Consider the following 20685-nt stretch of genomic DNA (forward strand, 5'->3'; position numbering starts at 1 on the left):
AAAGCCCATAAATATTTCTGGCTAGATTGTGTGGATATTTCTGGCTTAATACAACCACTGCTGCCAGGGATGATGTCTGGAAGTCATAGGCTGCACCAAACATGGAAGGGCAAGAATTTCCCATTTCTTATTTATCTTCTGCTCGTGTCACCTCTTAGTGTCTATCTTCCATCACAACTTTTAAATCCTGCTTGGAAAAAGTCATTACTTGTGTTTGGCCCAAGCGGACTGGCAGGAGATGTTCCTTCCAGTGAACTGACAGAGATGATCTCAGGAAAACTATCCTCAAATGTCAAAGCTGAAAGAGAAAAGAAACGGGGGGGGGGGGAGGAGGAACATTCATAAAGGCACCCCAAAAAATTATTTATATGGTTATTTATAAGTTTAGAAGACTGCTCAAGTTCAAGGAGACTCCAGGGCGGTTATATACTTCAAAACAAAACAAAACAAAAAGAATGAAAAAAAGAGAGGTATAGCTGGATAAGATCAACAAATACCTTACAATAACTCATAAAAGAGCACCAGGAGCTCAACAAAAGCCTTATCCACGGGCCTGAAAGCAAGATTTGTGGTCCCCTTGTATGTTAGCTCATGCAAAAGATAATAATCTAGTAGTATTAGCAGACCACCAGGTGAACAAGGGCAAGAATAGTCACTCAGAAGGCCAATCTTTGGGCAGGATTAACATAAGTGGCGTAAGCAAATTACAGGAGGTAGCAGGGCTTTTTTTGTCATAGAACGCTCAGAATGGAGTTCCGGCACCTTTTTTGGATGGAACCTTGTAGGGTAGGCAAGGCGGCTTGTATGACATGCGTGAGTTCCGGCACCTTTTTCTTTTACAAAAAAAGCACTGGGAGGTAGTAAAGTCTTTGCACTGGATGGATTACTCTGCACTGGTTAGACAGCATGAGAAGTACTGTGTCTAGTTCTTGGCACTTGAAAAGGGACGTGGAGAAACAGGAGGAAATGTCAGAAGAGCACTCCAGGGGCATGATAAGGGATCTGAAACCAAGCTCTGTGAGGAACTTTTGTGCTAAGGCTGCAAAAAAAAAAAAAGAAAGAAAGAAAGAAAGAAAGAAAAGAAAAGAAAAAGAGAGAGATGATAGGGGTTTATATTAATTTATTCATAAATGTTTGGTCAAAGGCCAAAATTAAATTAAAAAAAAAACACAACACTTTTTTGGAAGCTTAGTAAAACAAGGAACCAAATTCTAACAGGAAAGCCAGCTAGGTGACTTTGGGCCAATCATTTTCTCTCAGCCCAACTCACCTCACACTGCAGTGGTGAGGGAAAAGGAGGAGGAAGGAGTACTGTGTATGTTTGCCACCTTGAGTTAAAAATAATAAAGGTGGGATATAAACAAATAAATTAACAGGTTAAAGAGTTGAAAACCAAAGAAACTAAATGTTTTTCCCCTTATGTACAGTATATAAATACTGATATATATATATATGTATATGTATATGTATATGTATATATATATATATGTATATATATATATGTGTGTGTGTGTGTGTATATATATATATATATATATATTCCTTGATAAGATTAAAAATACGAATCCCAGGCATGTTAAAATTAACAAACAAATGAACACTGGGATAGAATTAAAAACTAAAACAGTTTTTATTGCTGAAAAATCAAGCTTTCGTTGGCCAACTGCCAACGTCATCAGGATGGAGATGCTGGGGTGGGGAGATTCCGTTTATACTGTTGGTGTCTGCACTCTGCTCATGGAGCATGCTCAGATCTGTTTGTTGAGGTCTGCCGTATTTCTTTGAGTTGTCGCGCATCCGTTTTTGGGATGTATTTGTCTCTGGGTATCTGTTGTTAAAAGTGAATTGTTTATAGCTCCATGTGTTGTAGCCATAACCCTGGTCATTGTCCGTGTTCTCATGCCAGGGATCTTAAATGGTTGTTGCTCTTCTTCCTTGTGTTCGACATTGCAGAGTGGTTGTGTGCTGGTGCAACCTTGGATTTGATGCAATGAGATAATTTGTGAATTCTTGCGCTGTTTGTCTTCATGTCGCGCACGTCGTTGCTCTTCCCAATTTTTTAGTGCCTGGTATGCAGGGGGGAGGTCTATATGCCGGTTGATGGAGGAATGGTTTGAAAACCAGGCTTCCTTAAACAGGCGGCCGCCTTTAGTGTTGTCACTGGCAATAGCCTCAGTCCCTGCTAGATTAAAGGCATGGTTGTGTGTAGCCATGTGCGTCCACACCTGTGAACGTTGTTCTTGTCTTCTAATAGCAAGCTTGCAACAGCTTGGGGACTGCTTGCAACAGCAGGGAGTGGGGCAACATCAAGATTCACTTAACAACGAAGATCTGCTTCAGCTTACGTCCCTATGCCTGAAAACGTTTTTTACATTTCAAGGCACCATTTATGAACAGGTGAAGGGCACCCCTATGGGGTCCCCCATCTCGGGTGTCATTGCAGAAGCAGTCCTGCAACAGCTAGAGACCCGCGTGATGTCCACATGTCGGCCCAAGTTTTGGGTGAGATACGTGGATGACACCTTTGTGATTGTCAAAAAGCAGGACAAGGACAGGCTGATGAGGAAGCTCAATTCCATCTATCCTGATATCCGCTTCACCGCAGAAGAAGAGACCAATGGGGCTTTGCCCTTCTTAGATGTGTTAGTTAGGCGTCAACCTGATGGCTCGTTACACACATCGGTCTACCGTAAATCCACCCATACGGACAGGATACTTCATTACGAAAGTAATCACCCCACAACCCATAAGGCCAGCTGTATCAGAACCCTCTTTAGACGTATAGATACGCATTGCAGCACGAATAAGGCAAAAAGGGAAGAAAGACGCCACCTTTATCGTGTCTGCAAAAACAACGGGTACCCGTCTAACTTCATCAGACAATACAGCAGGCCAAGTGAACCTACCCGCCATGAATGTAACAACGCCTTAACATCACGGATAACACTGCCTTATATCCACGGTGTATCCGAGGCCACAGCGCGCATACTAACCCCTCACAAAGTCGGTGTTGCCCACAGACCTGATCGGACCTTACGAGCTTGCGTCATGCGCCCTAAAGATCCACTCCCCAATGAAGAAAAAGCCTCGGTCGTATACAAGATATCATGCCAGAATTGCAATTGCAATTACATTGGGGAGACAGCAAAACGACTGAGGACTAGGGTGCATGAACACAAGCTTGCTATTAGAAGACAAGAACAACGTTCACAGGTGTGGACGCACATGGCTACACACAACCATGCCTTTAATCTAGCAGGGACTGAGGCTATTGCCAGTGACAACACTAAAGGCGGCCGCCTGTTTAAGGAAGCCTGGTTTTCAAACCATTCCTCCATCAACCGGCATATAGACCTCCCCCCTGCATACCAGGCACTAAAAAATTGGGAAGAGCAACGACGTGCGCGACATGAAGACAAACAGCGCAAGAATTCACAAATTATCTCATTGCATCAAATCCAAGGTTGCACCAGCACACAACCACTCTGCAATGTCGAACACAAGGAAGAAGAGCAACAACCATTTAAGATCCCTGGCATGAGAACACGGACAATGACCAGGGTTATGGCTACAACACATGGAGCTATAAACAATTCACTTTTAACAACAGATACCCAGAGACAAATACATCCCAAAAACGGATGCGCGACAACTCAAAGAAATACGGCAGACCTCAACAAACAGATCTGAGCATGCTCCATGAGCAGAGTGCAGACACCAACAGTATAAACGGAATCTCCCCACCCCAGCATCTCCATCCTGATGACGTTGGCAGTTGGCCAACGAAAGCTTGATTTTTCAGCAATAAAAACTGTTTTAGTTTTTAATTCTATCCCAGTGTTCATTTGTTTGTTAATATATATATATATATATATATATATATATATATATATATATATATATATATATATATATATATATATATATATATATATATATATATATATATATATATATGTGTGTGTGTGTCTGTGTGTGTGTGTGTGTGTGTGTGTGTGTATATATATATATATATGTACGTACATACATACATACATACAGTACATACATACATACATACATACATACATACATATATATATATATATATATATATATATATATATATATATATATATATATATATATATATATATATATATCTCAAAAGGCAGTCACATCATGGTGCAAAAAGCGTAGGAGTGTTCTCTTCTGAAACCGAGAGCAGAAGAAGAACCCGCAAGTCAAAATGAAATACATTTGAATATCAGGCAGTGCTTCCTGATAACGAGAGCTGTGGAACAGGCTGCTAAAAAAAGCTACAGCCTCCCTTCCCTGGGGTTTTTCCCCTGGGTGACATTTTCCTGGATTCCAGCACTGAGAAGGGTTGGGCTGGTGAATCTGTTCATTGAGCTATTTCTAAACCTTCCCTTGACCTAAAACAGGGGTAGGCAACCTCGGCTCTTTTATGACTCATGGACTTCAACTCCCAGAATTCCTGAGCCAGCTATGCTCAGTCCATGAGTCATAAAAGAGCCGAGGTTGCCTACCCCTGACCTAAAGCAAGCATTGCCTTAACAGGGATTATGGCGCTCCCTAACAAGCAGGTTTACACCGGCTTTCTGTGGTATTTTTAGGAAAGATTTTGTCTGGATTTGTGGCATCGCTATATTTTCCCTGGGCCTCCGGGGAAGGGAGGGGACGAAATAGAGAAGGCCCCCCCCCTCCCGCCCCCGGGAAACCTTTGGACTCAGCTGCCTCCGAGAAGCTGGACGTATCTTCGGGCTCGCTCTCAGTGTCCACTACGATGGCCGCCATCTGGTCTTGAGCCATGCGTGAAGGCAGCAAACTCAACTCCCTCGGCCCCAGAGAGCAAGGCCCTTCCGACGGCGCCCCAGGAATCCCAAACGGGCCAGAGAGGCGCGATTTAGCAGGATGCGAGGCGCGTGTTTGGGAGAGAAAAGCTAGCTAGCGGTTCTCGGGAGCGCGTCGCGCGTGAAAACAAGACAAAAAGGAAATTCTGGCCGAAAAGACCCTTCGGCTTCGAAGTGCAATAGAGGAACTTTGTTAACGGGATTGTTAAGGAAGTCTTAAGTAAAATCTGCCCGGGTTTGAACAAGATCTGGGTGCAGCACGAGGCTTCGTGGGAAGATGCTAAGATGGCCAAAAGGCCGGGCAGGAGGAAAAGGAAAGGAGTACGGGAGGGGCAGTTTTAGACTTCGATTTTCTCTGGGCACCCGAAGACCTTACGCCAGAGGTCTTCAAACTCGGCCCTTTTATGACTCGTGGACTTCAACTCCCAGAATTCCTCAGCCAGCATGCCTGGCTGAGGTATTCTGGGAGTTGAAGTCCACGAGTCATAAAAAGGCCGAGTTTGAAGACCCCTGCCTTACGCAGTCACTCTCTTTGGCCATGTTGGCTTGTAATTCTGGGAGCTTCAAACTCAACGCATGTGGAGGAAAGGTTATAGCAACCCTACTGTTAATTTCTAGCACCAAACCAATAGAAATCAGAAGGAGAAAGTATTAAAGTACACTTTAAAAACGTTCTATAGCACAGATTAAAAAAAAAGTGATCCCATGCAGCATTTTTCCCTAACCTGATTTCCCCTCCCCATATACTGTGGTATGAATCCTCTTTTCTGCCTGCTGGAAAAAAAATGTCCTAGTACCGGTAGCAGAGAGCACCTGGTGTTCTCCAGACTGAGAAAGAAACAAATACAAGAGGATGGAAATACCAGAATATAGAATGGCAGATTTTTCCCCCCTCTCAATTGGTACTCTTATTTGTTTGTTTTAAAGTAGGTGGCATATGACTTTAAACCATCTTAATTTCATTGGTGTTTCCTGGCCCAAATGTTAGGATGTCAAATGAATGTCCCCCTGGGACCCCCAATTTGGCACACAGGGGTGACATTATCCACAAATACTCCCAGATTTCTTGTTCCATCTGAGTAAGTTGCAATTTTGCAACTTAGTAAAAAGAAAAAAAAGGGGGGTGGGGGTGGGGGTTTAGGATGCTGCAAAGCAAAGTATCAACTCTTTTTGTCTTCTTTATTTTCAGGAATGTCTTGGATTTCCATAAACTTTTTTTTTTAGAAAAAAATAAGTTGATGCTGTCCATTGTTATGTCTGGAGTTGTATTCATTTGCTCAGAAAAGGAGACAAAGATAAGCAGGTTAATAAGGCATATAGGCATCAAGAAATAATAATAATAATAATAATAATAATAATAATAATAATAATAATAATAATAATAATAATAATAATAATAATAATAATAAGAAGAAGAAGAAGAAGAAGAAGAAGAAGAAGAAGAAGAAGTTGAAGTTGGAAGGGACCTTGGAGGTCATCTAGTCCAACCCCCTGCTCAGGCAGGAAACCTTATACCATTTCAGGCAAATGGCTGTCCAGTCTCTTCTTAAAAACCTCCGGTGTTGGAGCATTCACCACCTCTGGAGGCAGGTTGTTCCACTGGTTAATTGTTCTAACTGTCAGGAAGTTTCTCCTTAGTTCTAGGTTGCTTCTCTCCTTGACTAGTTTCCATCCGTTGCTTCTTGTCCTGCTTTCAGGTGCTTTGGAGAATAGCTTCACTCTCTCTTCTTTGTGGTAGCCCCTGAGATATTGGAACACTGCTATCATGTCACCCCTCACTCTTCTGTTCGTTAAACTACACATACCCAATTCCAGCAACCGTTCCCTGTATGTTTTGGCCTCCAGCCCCCTAATCATCTTTGTTGCTCTTCTCTGTACCCTTTCTAGAGTCTCGACATCTTTTTTACATCGTGGTGACCAAAACTGGATGCAGTATTCCAGGTGTGGCCTTACCAAAGCATTGTAAAGTGGTATTAGTACTTCACTCGATCTTGATTCTATCCCTCTGTTAATGCAGCCTAGCACTGTGTTGGCTTTTTTGGCAGCTGCAGCACACTGCTGGCTCATATTTAAGTGATTGTCTACTAGGACTCCGAGATCCCTCTCACAGTTACTACTATTGAGCAAGGTACCACCTATACTATACCTGTGCATTTGATTTTTCCTGCCTAAATGTAGAACCTTACTTTTTTCACCATTGAATTTCATTTTGTTAGATAGTGCTCAGTGTTCGAGTCTGTCCAGATCCTTCTGTATCTTAAGCCTATCTTCTGCCAGCTTGGTGTCGTCTGCAAATTTGATGAGTTCCCCATCTATCCCCTCATCCAAATCGTTAATGAAGATATTGAAGAGCACTGGGCCCAGAACAGAGCCCTGGGGCACCCCACTACATACTTCCTTCCATGTAGATGCAGTTCCATTGAGGACCACACGCTGAGTACGGCCTGTCAGCCAGCTACGAATCCATCTGGTGGTGATGCTGTCTAACCCACATTTTTCTATCTTATCAAGTAGTAGGTTGTGATCTACTTTATCAAATGCCTTACTGAAGTCCAAGTAAATTATATCTACAGCATTCCTCTGGTCCACTAATTTTGTCACTTGGTCAAAGAATGTAATAAGATTTGTCTGGCATGATCTGTTTTTGACAAACCCATGTTGACTTTTAGTGATGACTTTGTTTGCATCAAGGTGTTCGCTGATTTGTTGTTTGATTATCTTTTCCAGAATCTTCCCAGGTATTGAGGTCAGGTCTGTAGTTTCCTGGATCTATTTTTTTCCCTTTTTTGAATATGGGAACTACATCAGCTCTCTTCCAGTCCTCTGGTAGTTCCCCAGTGCTCCAGGATCTATGAAAAATATAGTTCAGTGGTTCTGAGATCACGTCTGCCAGTTCCTTGAGAACTTTGGGATGTAATCCATCTGGCCCTGGTGATTTGAACTCGTCTAGGCTGGACAGGTGTTCACTTACCATTTTTTTGCCTATCTTAACTTGCGTTTCTATTCTGTTTTTTATGGCACTGGTTTTGGTAGGTTGGACTGTTTTTTCCCTTTGTGTAAAGACAGATGCAAAAAACGAGTTAAATAGTTCTGCTTTCTCCCTATTGCTTGTCACCTTCTTGCCACTTTCCTCCACTAATGGACCAATCATTTCCTTAACTTTTTTCTTGTTTTTTATATGTTGAAAGAAGAATTTTTTGTTATTTTTGACTTTGGTCGCAAGCCTTAGTTCATTTTGAGCCTTAGCTTTCCTCACTTCATTTTTGCAGGCACGGGCTGTTTGCTGATATTCTGACTTAGTTATGTGCCCCTTTTTCCAATTCTTATACTTGTCCTTTTTATCTTTCAATTTGTCAGAGCGTTCTTTATGCAGCCATGCTGGTTTCTTTTGAGAGCTGTTATTTTTCTTCTTTGTTGGTATTGTACTAGACTGGGCCTTTATTATCTCACTTTTCAAAATTTCCCAAGCTTCTTGAGTTGTTTTCCCCTTTAGGATTCTCATCCATGGAATTCTTCCCATGGTCTCTCTAAGTTTATTGAAATTAGCTCTTTTAAAGTCCAATACTCTAGTTTGGCTGTGTTCTATTGCTTGTGCCTCCAGAATGTTGAATTCCAATATTGCATGATCACTTCCCCCCAAGGTTCCTGTGGCTTCGACACCTTCTATCATTTCATCTCTGTTTGTGAGAATTAAATCCAATATGGCTAATCCCCTAGTTCCCTTCTCTACTTTTTGGGAGAGAAAGTTGTCTGCTAGGTTTGACAGGAATCTGTTTGATCTTCCACTTGGTGCAGAGTTTGTCTCCCAGTTGATATCAGGGTAATCCCAGTTGATATCAGGGTAAAGTGATGGAGATGTCATTTTATAAACTGATCCTTTGCAACTGACAATGTCTTCATTTAGTGAAGTGTGAGCCTTCTGCCCCAAATTCATCAGAGTGCCCTCAGCTGTTGTTAAGATTCCCATCAACTCCCCCCAAGATTAAGAACTCTTGATCTATTATAATTGTCATTCTGAAATTGAGAGATGGAAAAGATATACTTGTCTTCCCTCTAGTGTCACACTGTGACAATACCTATTTGTAATAAAGAGCTAAGGATACTCCTTTCTTTTATCAGTCCGATTGTACCCAGCCAATAGTTGCGCTAAACATTCTTTGCAAGAAGACTATGGGAAATTATAGTTATTACAATGCTACTTCTATGCATGTATGCATCGCCCTGAAATGATGCAGTTGATTCTATATCCTTTTGCTTAGGGTTTTTCAGTACATTTCAAATTGGGTATCTGCAAATTAAGTATATGCAAATCAGCCTTTATTTGTTTTGAGCCAGAGATCTGAGATTTCATATAAGTATTATAGCCTGGCAATTTCTGTAATATAAATATCTACCTGCCTGCCTGTATTCTGATATATTTCGGGTTTCTGGAATAACAGTGTAAAAATCAAGGCTGCTTAACAATAATCTTCTAATATCTGCCTCAAACCTGTACTTGAAAAACTAAATTCTCAATTAATTTATGTTGAGAAAGAGATTGGAGGAAACAGCAAGGAAGAGAAAAATATTTGCAGCAACATTTTTATTTGGTATTCCTAAAATATTTTTTTTATGTGTATAGAAAGGAAGCAATGACAATTATGATTCCGAGTTGGCCTTAACTTGAATTAACCTGGATTTTTATTCCCAGAACCTTAGTATCAGAAAAAATCTTGGGCATTGCCATTGTAAAAAAGAAATTACTTTTTCTCCATAGAAAAAAAACATAACAATTTCATAGCTGTTAGGAGGACAAGAGAAGTGACAATGTGGTGGGTCAGGTACGGGAAGCACATTTTCCCAAGCCCTGCTTGTGTAGGTAACTCATATTATCATGGCCCCGCATGTAACAGTGTCTTACAAATGCTAGTAATGATTGTAAAAATATGTTAATTATATAGGCTTCACTGCAAGGAATAATCCCTGAGTGGATTTCATATAGTAGATAATATTTTACTATTTTTTTTCCTTTTCACCGCAGCCCCAGTGTTACAAACTATGCTGGATATCCCAAATTTTCTCAATCTCCTGACAGATGGGGCCAAAGCAGCAAGTGGAGAGAGAAAGACCAGCAGAAGGACCGCTTGTGCCTTGGTGTTATCAGCAGCGTGTGTAAAAATCTTTGGTGTAAAACTATTGAAGTTTACAAGTAGCCCTTTCTCAACCAAGGAAGGTCTTGTCTTGGTTTTTTTTTAACTTGCCTTGACTGTGTGTAAGTCATATTTTTATCTCTTTGTTGGAAAGTACTCTGTACTGGGTTTATTTCATGTCTTAACTTGGTTCTTATCTCTTTTGGACTCATTTTGCTTTTGAGTTCACTGGAATTCATCCAAAGTTATTGTCACTTGTGACTGGAGTGATGTGGCTTTGGTGCATTCCTGATTAACAGAACAACAACAACAACAAAATGGGTAATCATGTCTGATGGAACTATTGAACTGGATTAAAAAGACTGGGAGGTCTAGTGGTGGACGTGATTTCCAATTTTTTCTATTAGTTTATCAAAATATAAAATAGAAAAATGAAAATATCGAAAAAGTTAGGGAGGGAAAAGGGAAGAAGTGTAGGATAAAAGAGGAAAAAGAAAGAAAAGCATTGACTTTTGACTCTTTTTAGTGCAGAACCCTAACCCTTTAAAGAAGATTAATGTGGCATTTTACACACAAATTCCATAACCTGCCAATAGATGGTGTTAAAGTACTAATAATGCTGTCTTAGCTTTCCCTGGCGCTTATGGTTTCATTTAGCTGCCTGGAGAAAGATCTGGTTCACTTAACAAGCTTCTATCAGGAGGAAAGGCTCAAGTAGCAGTTGCAAATCTCATTTTCCCTTTCACTGTAGTTGTCCTTTTGTTTCTATACTATAGGTAAAGGTAAAGGTTCCCCCGCACATGCGTGCTAGTCGTTTCCAACTCTAGGGGTTTCAAAGCCGAAGAGCCAGTGCTTGTCCGAGGACGTCTCCATGGTCATGTGGCCAGCATGACTAGACGCCAAAGGCGCACGGAACACTGTTACCTTCCCACCGTAGTGGTCCTTATTTTTCTACTTGCATTTTGTCGTGCTTTCGAACTGCTAGGTTGGCAGAAGCTGGGACGAGTAACAGGCGCTCACTCTGTTACGCGGCACTCGGGATTCAACCCGCCAAACTGCCGACCTTCTGATCGACAAGCTCAGCATCCTAACCCACTGAGCCACCGCGATATACTATAACCCTTCTCTAAAAGAAGAGCACACTCAAAGTGTCAATTTTATAGAGGTTTTCTCTTGCACCTCATTAAATTCAAACAGTACGATCAGATGTTTCCAGAGATTTAAAAAGTTTTAATCTTGGGTGTTTTAACAATGGCTGCAAATGAATCATGGATTAGTACACAAATGGCTACACCAGCACATTCAAAGCATGATCTCATTTAGATCCAGACATGGCAATTACGTCATGCTACAAACTGTGTTAAGTGTTCCCATAGGATGCTGGGCAGAGCTGTTTCTTTCTCTTGCTTGTACTTTGAAAAGGACAGTTCAGCCTTACAAGTGTGTTAGTCTAGACAGTCAATGTTTTCTTAACCCATAAAGTAGACAAGAAACCATGCAAAGCCAACGGAGCCTATTGAAACTCTGGCAGGGAACCTACAACTAGAATTCCAGCCATGCTAAAATGATCGTGAACAAATGAACAAACATTTGGATAAATCAATTATTATTGTTTAAGAAATTTATATGGATTGATGAAGATTGGGGAACTTCAAAGCTGAATTTGTTTATGAATGTTAAGAATGACTTCTTATATGCCTGCACACCTACAAGTATGTACAAGATATTACTGGAAATTCTGCAAGTATCATATTAATGGTATTTTTAAATTATAGCCAAACTCTACTGCCTGTTTTTTCAGTACCCAAACTTGATAGCCTCACTAGTGTCATTTCCAAGACAGAAGCATCCTTAGGTCAACTACATAAGAAACCTCAGCTTGTCTTCAGGTTTGTGATAGCTGAGCAAGTGAGGATAATCAAGACAAAACACACTAGGAGATTTTGAATGAAATGCAAATCTTTCTTCCCCAGCCAGATAACATCCAAAAGACAACTTTTATGCAATTCTTAGCCAGTTCCCATCATCCTGCCTACTTCCAATATACATATACCTAATAGGTTATATTTAAGGGCACACAGCTTCAGACCAGAATAAAACCATAACCTGTGGTTTTAAAAATAACTTGTCTAAATAAATAGATTTCAAGTGGCAGCTTATGAGAGGCTGTAGTTGAAAAGCCAACTTACTACTTTATATCTAAAGTGGATGCTTTCATTTCCCCCCCCCCCCATTCAGTTATTGCAGAGGAAAAAAGAAGAGAGGACGGAACGTGAACCACTAGGGAGTAGTGGCTTCTAGGGATTATTTAGAATTGAATGGATTTTATTGGCAGTATTTTAGTTGAACTAGTTTTAATAGGTAAAAGGTAAAGGTTCCCCCGCACATGCGTGCTAGTCATTTCCGACTCATCTCCGCTTCAAAGCCAAAGAACCAGCGCTCGTCTAAGGACATCTCCGTGGTCATGTGGCCAGCATGACTAGACACCAAAGGCGCACGGAACGCTGTTACCTTCCCACCGTAGTGGTCCCTATTTTTCTACTTGCATTTTTACGTGCTTTCGAACTGCTAGGTTGGCAGAAGCTGGGACGAGTAACAGGCACTCACTCTGCCATGCGGCACTCGAGATTTGACCCGCCAAACTGCCGACTATCTGACCGACAAGCTCAGCGTCCTAACCCACTGAGCCACTGCATCCCTGTAGTTTTATTATTAAACCCATTTTTGCAGGTTAATTCCTAGTTTAGTTACTAGATTTGTGGAATATGTCCTATCATGTCAATAGGCAACAATCAATGATCAAGTATCTATATTTTTAAAAAGTATTACCAATGATTACCTCTGTAATTTACCTCTTTTGGTCACCTGTGACAGAATTGTTCTGGTCAGAATCTTCTATAGATGGGGTTAACACTAAATTCACTAAAGCTGGAATTGACGGTATTTTCTTCTTTCCTTTATCATTGTAACATAAAGGACTAAAAGAGGATGTCACTATGATTCTTATTTTACAGACGCAAAGAAATGGAACAAAAACCCAGATCACTGAAGGAATGTATAGTTGATTTTAATGGCAACCTCTCAGATCCAAAAACAATGGCCTCACTGGAAGATATGGTCTCATTTCTTTTTGAAGTGGAGGTTTTATATTGTTATGCACACTCTACCTCTTTAAATGGCGATGCTTACTGAGGCATTCACAGCATCTGGGTTTCTCTGCATGCAAACAACCTGGATATAGTCTGTATAATAGTTCTTTTAGTTAATATATTTGAGCAAAGTATACTGAAAGGACATATTTCCACATGAGCTGCTATGTTTATGGTGGTTCCTTCACATCTTCATATTTCTTATGTAATGTATCATGAAGTCCAGTCCTCACAATTCATTCTACTTTAGTTGTATTCAAATTCTTTATTGCCTTTGTATAACCCTTTCTGGGTTATGATCTCACTGCTAACCTTGCTGTGGATTGTTGACACTCAAAACAACTACCAGCCATCTCATCTATTACAACAGGGCTTTTCACCAGTGGTACGGGTACCACCTGTGGTACATTGACACCTGGCAGGTGGTACGTGACCAGTGGCGTAGCGTGGGTTGTCAGCACCCGGGGCAAGGCAAGTAATTTGCGCCCCCTAACCTGTGGATTTTAGCACTCGAGTCTCTTCCACTAGCTCAGGAATTCTGGGAGTTGAAGTCCATGAGTCATAAATGAGCCAAGGTTGCCTACCCCTGAGTTAGGTTCAAGGCAAAAAAGGGTCTCTGGAGAAGAGGGAAAATGCTAGTTTAAAACTGAAACAAGGCAACTTTAAGGTGCCTCAGCTGTGATTTAGGATGAGACAAAGAGAGGACATGGCGTTGAAAATGGTTAATGGGGCATGTTTGTTCCACTCTTAGTGGATGTCAAGATAAACCCCACGAGAGAATGACCTTACAACAGATGTGAATAGGCTTGGACTACGTTTGTAGATTGAGTGCATACATCACATGGAGCGATGATGGGCTTCATCAAGATTTATGATCCCATAATTGGCTAGTTTTCTCCATCTTGTCCTAAACCCTGGATACCAACCACGGTTTATGGCTTAGCATGTGGTGTGGGGTGACCCAACATGTTAGGCAACAAACAATGACTTCCAACTTACAATGCCTCAGCTTCCCAAGGTTATTCCAAAGCCGGAAAAGCCAACCAACCCACCCTGCAGCTTTGCCTGCTTAGGCTGAACCCCAGGAATTCATACTTGCTGCGGCGCCCGACCTATTTTCTGCCCAGACGCTGCTTATCCACGCTACGCCACTGGTCCTAACACACCAAGCAGACAAAGGAGGTCCGATTTACCCCTTCCCCGCGAGGTTAGAAAACTCCGCCACATTCCCTAGAGCAGTGTTTCCCAACCTTAGGAACTTGAAGATGCGTGGACTTCAACTCCCAGAATTCCCCAGCCAGCTGGCTGGGGAATTCTGGGAGTTGAAGTCCACGCATCTTCAAGTTCCTAAGGTTGGGAAACGCTGCCCTAGAGGAAGAAATGTCTGCTTGGGATTCTGCTGCAATTACCGCAGGAGAGCCACCAGCCACGCAAGGCAGGCTCAGGCTGGGGGGGGGGGGCGGGGCGGGGGCGGAACGGAAGCCTTGCCCTATATTCCACAATTAGAACAAGGCGCATTCCGCCAGGCCGCCCCTCCCCCTCCCTGGTTCCCTTCGGAGATCTCTTTTTTTCTCTCTCTTTTGCGCGCGCCCGCGCGCAGCGAAAACCAGCTCAAGGAAGATTTAAGTTTGCCTTCGGGAGACGCAATTCCGAGCAGAAGATACACCCAGGAGCGACGCCCCTTTCAGCCTTCTCGCCGTCTGCGGGCCTCATTCTTTATTATTACCAGGGGTCTTCAAGCTTGGCCCTTTTATGACTTGTGGACTTCAGCTCCTCTCAGCCTGGCTGAGGAATTCTGGGAGCTGAAGTCCACAAGTCATAAAAGGGCCAAGTTTGAAGACCCCTGTTTATTACAAACGGCGAGCAGCGCTGGACACTCCGCCAAACAGTTCCGAGGGCTGGTAAACGACGAGGTGTGCTGCAGCCCCCCGCCGCGAGTCTACTGCAAGCCACAATCGAGACCACGTGTCTCTCGGGACAAAGGGGCGGGGTGTAATTATTCCTGTTATTAAGAGAACAAAACGGCTGTTACAGATACGATTGCACGCTGGGCAGCGCGCGTGCTTTTAGTGTTAATATGGTGTTGCTGTCACGCCAAGCCAACTCTGGGCAGCCCTTGGGGCTCCCTGAGCAGCTCAGTGTGAGCGCGCCCCCCCAGATGTTGCGCCCGGTGCGGCCGGCCCCCCCTGCACCCCCCACGCTACGCCACTGCCTTTTATGACTTGTGGACTTCAGCTCCTCTCAGCCTGGCTGAGGAATTCTGGGAGCTGAAGTCCACAAGTCATAAAAGGGCCAAGTTTGAAGACCCCTGTTTATTACAAACGGCGAGCAGCGCTGGACACTCCGCCAAACAGTTCCGAGGGCTGGTAAACGACGAGGTGTGCTGCAGCCCCCCGCCGCGAGTCTACTGCAAGCCACAATCGAGACCACGTGTCTCTCGGGACAAAGGGGCGGGGTGTAATTATTCCTGTTATTAAGAGAACAAAACGGCTGTTACAGATACGATTGCACGCTGGGCAGCGCGCGTGCTTTTAGTGTTAATATGGTGTTGCTGTCACGCCAAGCCAACTCTGGGCAGCCCTTGGGGCTCCCTGAGCAGCTCAGTGTGAGCGCGCCCCCCCAGATGTTGCGCCCGGTGCGGCCGGCCCCCCCTGCACCCCCCACGCTACGCCACTGTACGTGACCATCCTAGAAAAGTGGTAGCGGGGGAGGGGAATGAGCTGAACCGGTGGCGGCACCGCATAAGCCTGAGCGAGAGATGGCTGGAGCTGCAGGGCTGTCAGGGCTCAGCGGAAACGCTAGGATAAGCGCCAGGCTCCAGCTGGAGCTCGGGACTGATCCTGGCACTTCTGCTGAGCCCAGAAGAAGCACCGATCAGCTGAAATGTTGCAGCATCTCCAGGGTCTTGTGATTTACATTCAGATGCTTGACAACTGATTCATATTTATGATGGTCACAGTGTACCAGGGTCATGTGAAGTGACCAAAACCTGGTGCAACCACCCAGCAGATGGGGGAATAAAATCCAAACACCCCCCCACCCCACCCCCACTGCCAATCCTCAACAGAAATGCTCACAACAATGAAAACCTCGGACAGGAGGAAGAGCTCTGCCAGGCGGGCAGGCAGGTGTCTTGCTCGGCTCTGACTTGGGGGGCACTTTTTTCAGTGCCATTGTAACTTCAAACAGTCACTAGGTGAACTGTTGTAAGTCAAGGACTACCTGTACTTCACTTTTTTCCTTTTTTTTTTGGTCATCAAGTTTTTGACACCTTGCTAGGCGACTGGTGGTACTTGGATGTTGCCACCAGTGGTACAACGGGTGAAAAGGTTGAAAAGCCCTGTCTTAGAAGGCCATACACTTAGCTGCAATAACAGTATATGCCATAGAGTCAATATTTATTTATGGTTATTTTAGATGATAGCCATATTTTTCGTGGCAACATAAATGTATGTGCTGTTTTCTTAAATGCATAACTGTATAATGATGGCAAATCAGCATGGAATCAAAATGCTGTGCCTCCTGAGTAATATTTTTTCTCTCATGAACTTGAAAGCACCATGAATGCAGTTACCATTTTCTTTGCTTATTTTAAACTTGGGTGCTGAGATTTATTCTTAGGCTCATCTAAACCATGCCTAATTCTTACATTACACTACATTACAAAGAGCAACAATGGTTAGAAACAAAAATTACGGCTCCAGAATTCCATTTTTTCTAGTCTGAATATTTTTCTAAAAAGTGTTGGTCATGTATTTATGTTTTCACAGAGGAATACATATAAAACCTATACATTTAGATAACCATTTTCCCCAAAGGAGCAATCAAAATGTAAAATATATTTAAGATATATTGAAAACAACTTCAATTTACTTTTAGAAGCATCCTCTGCCAGCCAGGGTCATTGAATGATGACGGTCTTCTGTCATTTCTCAAGGAAGCTGGTATATTACATGGATGTAACACAGAGATAATAGAAACAATGTTTACACATACCCTTTTGCTTTCCATTTAAGTTGCCGTAGGGCAAATGCTCAAATGTAATTTTTTGAAATTACATTGGAAATGGGAAAAATAAGTCTAAACTGATCTTAGCTTTCTTGAAGAACTACTCCCACTTGTGAGGTCGCGTCCATGTCAGGGCAGGGTAGCTGCTGTTATTTTCCTAATGAAGATGAATAAATTATAAAATTACTATTTTATAAATTGAAAAACATAAATCTAATAAAACAGGTTCCTTTATCAGTGTTGGAATTGATCTCGTATGCATGCAACACTCAAGCCATAGTCAATAATGTAACACTTTACTGCAACACTTTACTTGCACCAACACTTTAGTGCGAGACCCCTGGATTGGCTATATGCCGCAGTTAGTGTGAATTTTAGATGGCAATGACATTGCAGGCAATTTTCCTTTTAAAGCAAATGGCATCTTTTGTAAGGTTAATTTTATTCCTAAGGCTTTCTACTCTTCCTGGTTTGTCTGAGCAATTGTAGGATGATGTTCTGTATGTAATTTTAAAAGAAGTCCAACATTAAATTTTAATTATGGAAATAATTTACTATGCATTGTGTGTTGGAATGGTCTTGGGTGTATTTTACCTAGCATAACTAATGTTCATATCTTTTCCTTGATCCCATTCCCATCATTCATTGTGATGAAATCAATTTGCAAAGCATAAAGGAATTGCAGTAAAAGAAGTGTGTGTCAAGCAAAGCAAGAGAAAGGAAATTTAAACATAGCACCCAACTAGATTATTAAATCCATGAAGAATCCTTACGTCAGAATTATTGGATTTTTGAAATGAAACTGGAGTAATGTTCAAGACATGATGGATGTTGCATCTTGGCATCTTGAGAGTGATTGTGGATACTTTCTTATTTGGTTGTTTTTTGTAAATATAGATTCTGTTTACTACAAAGGATGTAATAACTTGTGTGTTCTGTAAATGAAATTATATACTATATTTTATAATATTTAATATTTCCCCACAAAATCACATTTTAAAGTTATCTACAATGAAATTATTACGCATTCATTTGCAAACTCTGAAAGAGGAAAGAATAGCAAACAAGGCAGAAATCATTTATTCAGCGTTAATACAGAGAGATCAGCCATCTCTAAGCTGTAGCAAGAGGCATCTCATGACTTTAAGGGAAGAGGCATTCCAGCATGCACCGGATAAAATCACAGAAAAGGCAATTAGCCTTTGTCATAGAGCTTCCTTGGATGATCTGAGCGACAAATCATTCTGTAGCAGCCATTTTAAAACAGAATTTAAGAGTCAGAAACTCGAAAAGACAAGTTATCTGGTTGATTTTTTTAACCTTATAGTTTTGAACTTTATAACAATATAAAGAGGCATAAATGTCCTCATCTTAAGTCCTTTCTTGCATACTAAACTGAATTGATCTGTTATAGCTTTATATGCCGTGGTTTTCCCAGAGAATCCTGGAAACTATCAAAACTAGACACAAATGCCTAGAGTTCTGTTAGCGGCCTCTACTTTTCTCTTTATAGAATTATAGCATTTGGGGTTTTCCAGAATGGGTGAAATCTATAGTGATAGCACCCTCCTACCATGGCGCTCTTTCATTGACAGAGTGAGATTAAAAAAAAATAAACAGTTAAGTCAATGAATTCCACAGTTAGTGGGAAACATAGCTCAATCATAAATTTGTTTTAACTAATCATAGTTTTAGAATAACTAAAGTTTAAGAATTCAACATACTAAACTGCAGATCTTAAAAGATAATTCCATCTCTCCCTAGCCACACTGAATGAAGAAAACAGAGAACACAATAATAGATGACAACAATAACGTAAAGGTAAAGGTTCCCCCGCACATGTGTGCTAGTCATTTCCAACTCTAGGGATTGGTGCTCATCTCCGTTTCAAAGCCGAAGAGACAGCGCTTGTCCGAGGACATCTCCGTGGTTATGTGGCTGGCATGACTAGACACCAAAGGTGCACAGAACGCTGTTACCTTCCCACCGTAGTGGTCCCTATTTTTCTACTTGCATTTTTACGTGCTTTCGAACTGCTGGGTTGGCAGAAGCTGGGATGAGTAACAGGCACTCACTCTGTTACGCGGCACTCGGGATTCGACCCGCCAAACTGCTGACCTTCTGATTGACAAGCTCAGCGTCCTAACCCACTGAGCCACTGCGTCCCTTGACAACAATAAGAATAACAATTATTTTTTAGTGAGATGCATAAAGCTTTTGAATGTTATCTTCCTGCCTGAGAAAGAGGGAAAGCTAAACTATTGATCTTTCTTTTCTGTAACTCTTCACTTTCATTTCTATTTTTCTGTTTTTCTTGTCAGCCTAGAACAAAGTACAGTGGAGGAAACGAAAGTTATTTTGGCAAAGTTAATTGCTACATGTTCAAAAACAAAATAACACATCACAGAAAGTGTTTTTGTGAGTTAAAATATATGATTTTTTTCCTCAGCAGTATAGAAATTGGACATTTCATTTGTAAAACCTCTTTGAATGAATTCTCGTTAAAGTAGCCATATCTTTTTTTCAAGCATGCGCCAAAGTGGTTTTAAATGGTTGCTCTGCTCATGCTGTTGTATGTTCCAGAGTACCAATACTAGTTTGCTTTTGAAAATATGCACAGCCTTCCTCTTTACTATTAAGAAATCTTGATGTTTAAGTACTTTTATTTTCTAGGAAGAAATGTTAAAATAACCCCTCAGTAATATATGTGGGTATGTCTCTCTGAAGTTCAGTCCAAATTCTGATGTAGAATTTGAACTACTAAGTATTCTGTAATGTCTGCCAAATTTTAGGCTTGGTTTTTACACAATTGTGCATTGCCGTATGCATGTCTAAGGTAGAAAAGCTGGGGCCACATGAGGGCAGCAAATGCCTTATCTTGATTACAGAGACCTGAAAGTTTGGATACTCTCAAAAAGTTCCTGTATGAATTCTGGGGGACAGAAAATGCAAAATATTTTTGTCTTTTCTTCCAACTAAGCAAAGCAGCTGGGAGAAGTGAGGTGGACTGCTTGTCACCTTGATGGAATTGTTCATGTAACTGGAATTGAGGCAGTTCCACAAACCCATATCATTTTACACTGACTGAGTAAAATGCATTTAAGAAAGACTTGATGACCTGATTCTTTCCTCAGGGCCAATTGGAGCTCATAGTATTTTGTATGTTAATAATTTAGTCCAGTGCAATGTGTTTTTATAGATTATTATTTGTATTCTAATGTGTTTAAATTCTTTGTTAGTCTCCCAGAATCACTTGGTGAGTGGGTAGCCATAAAAATGAAATTAATGAATTAATAAATCAAGTTCAGCATTGTCCAGATGTTACCCTTAACCAAAACTTTTGAAGAAGTCCACTGATTAGTTTACATTAATGTAAGCAAATGTTGCCCTTTAGATCAGGGGTGTGAAACTCGCCGTGTCATGTGACGTGTTGAGACATATCGCAACTTTTTCCCCCTTGCCGAAGGTGGAGTGGGCGCGGCTTCCATGTGACACATCCAGCCCGCAGTTTGACATCCCTGGTTAGATGATTTGATGATTGATGAC

The 20685-nt window shown here is 41.7% G+C and overlaps 1 protein-coding gene across 1 annotated transcript in view; it reads right to left on the reverse strand.

Moving 5' to 3' along the window:
- Positions 1–20685, reverse strand: part of DNMT3L (DNA methyltransferase 3 like) — a gene marked incomplete at both ends in the record, with an annotated part of 50752 nt that overhangs the window by 22008 nt on the left and 8059 nt on the right. The window contains 2 exons of the mRNA XM_081326366.1: positions 209–298; positions 4722–4859. Coding sequence (XP_081182492.1) covers positions 209–298; positions 4722–4859 — 228 coding nt within the window. The remainder of the gene's footprint in view (positions 1–208; positions 299–4721; positions 4860–20685) is intronic.

Source organism: Vipera berus (genome assembly GCF_964194415.1).
Source record: "Vipera berus genome assembly, chromosome: 4".
Taxonomy (NCBI): Eukaryota; Metazoa; Chordata; class Lepidosauria; order Squamata; family Viperidae; genus Vipera; species Vipera berus.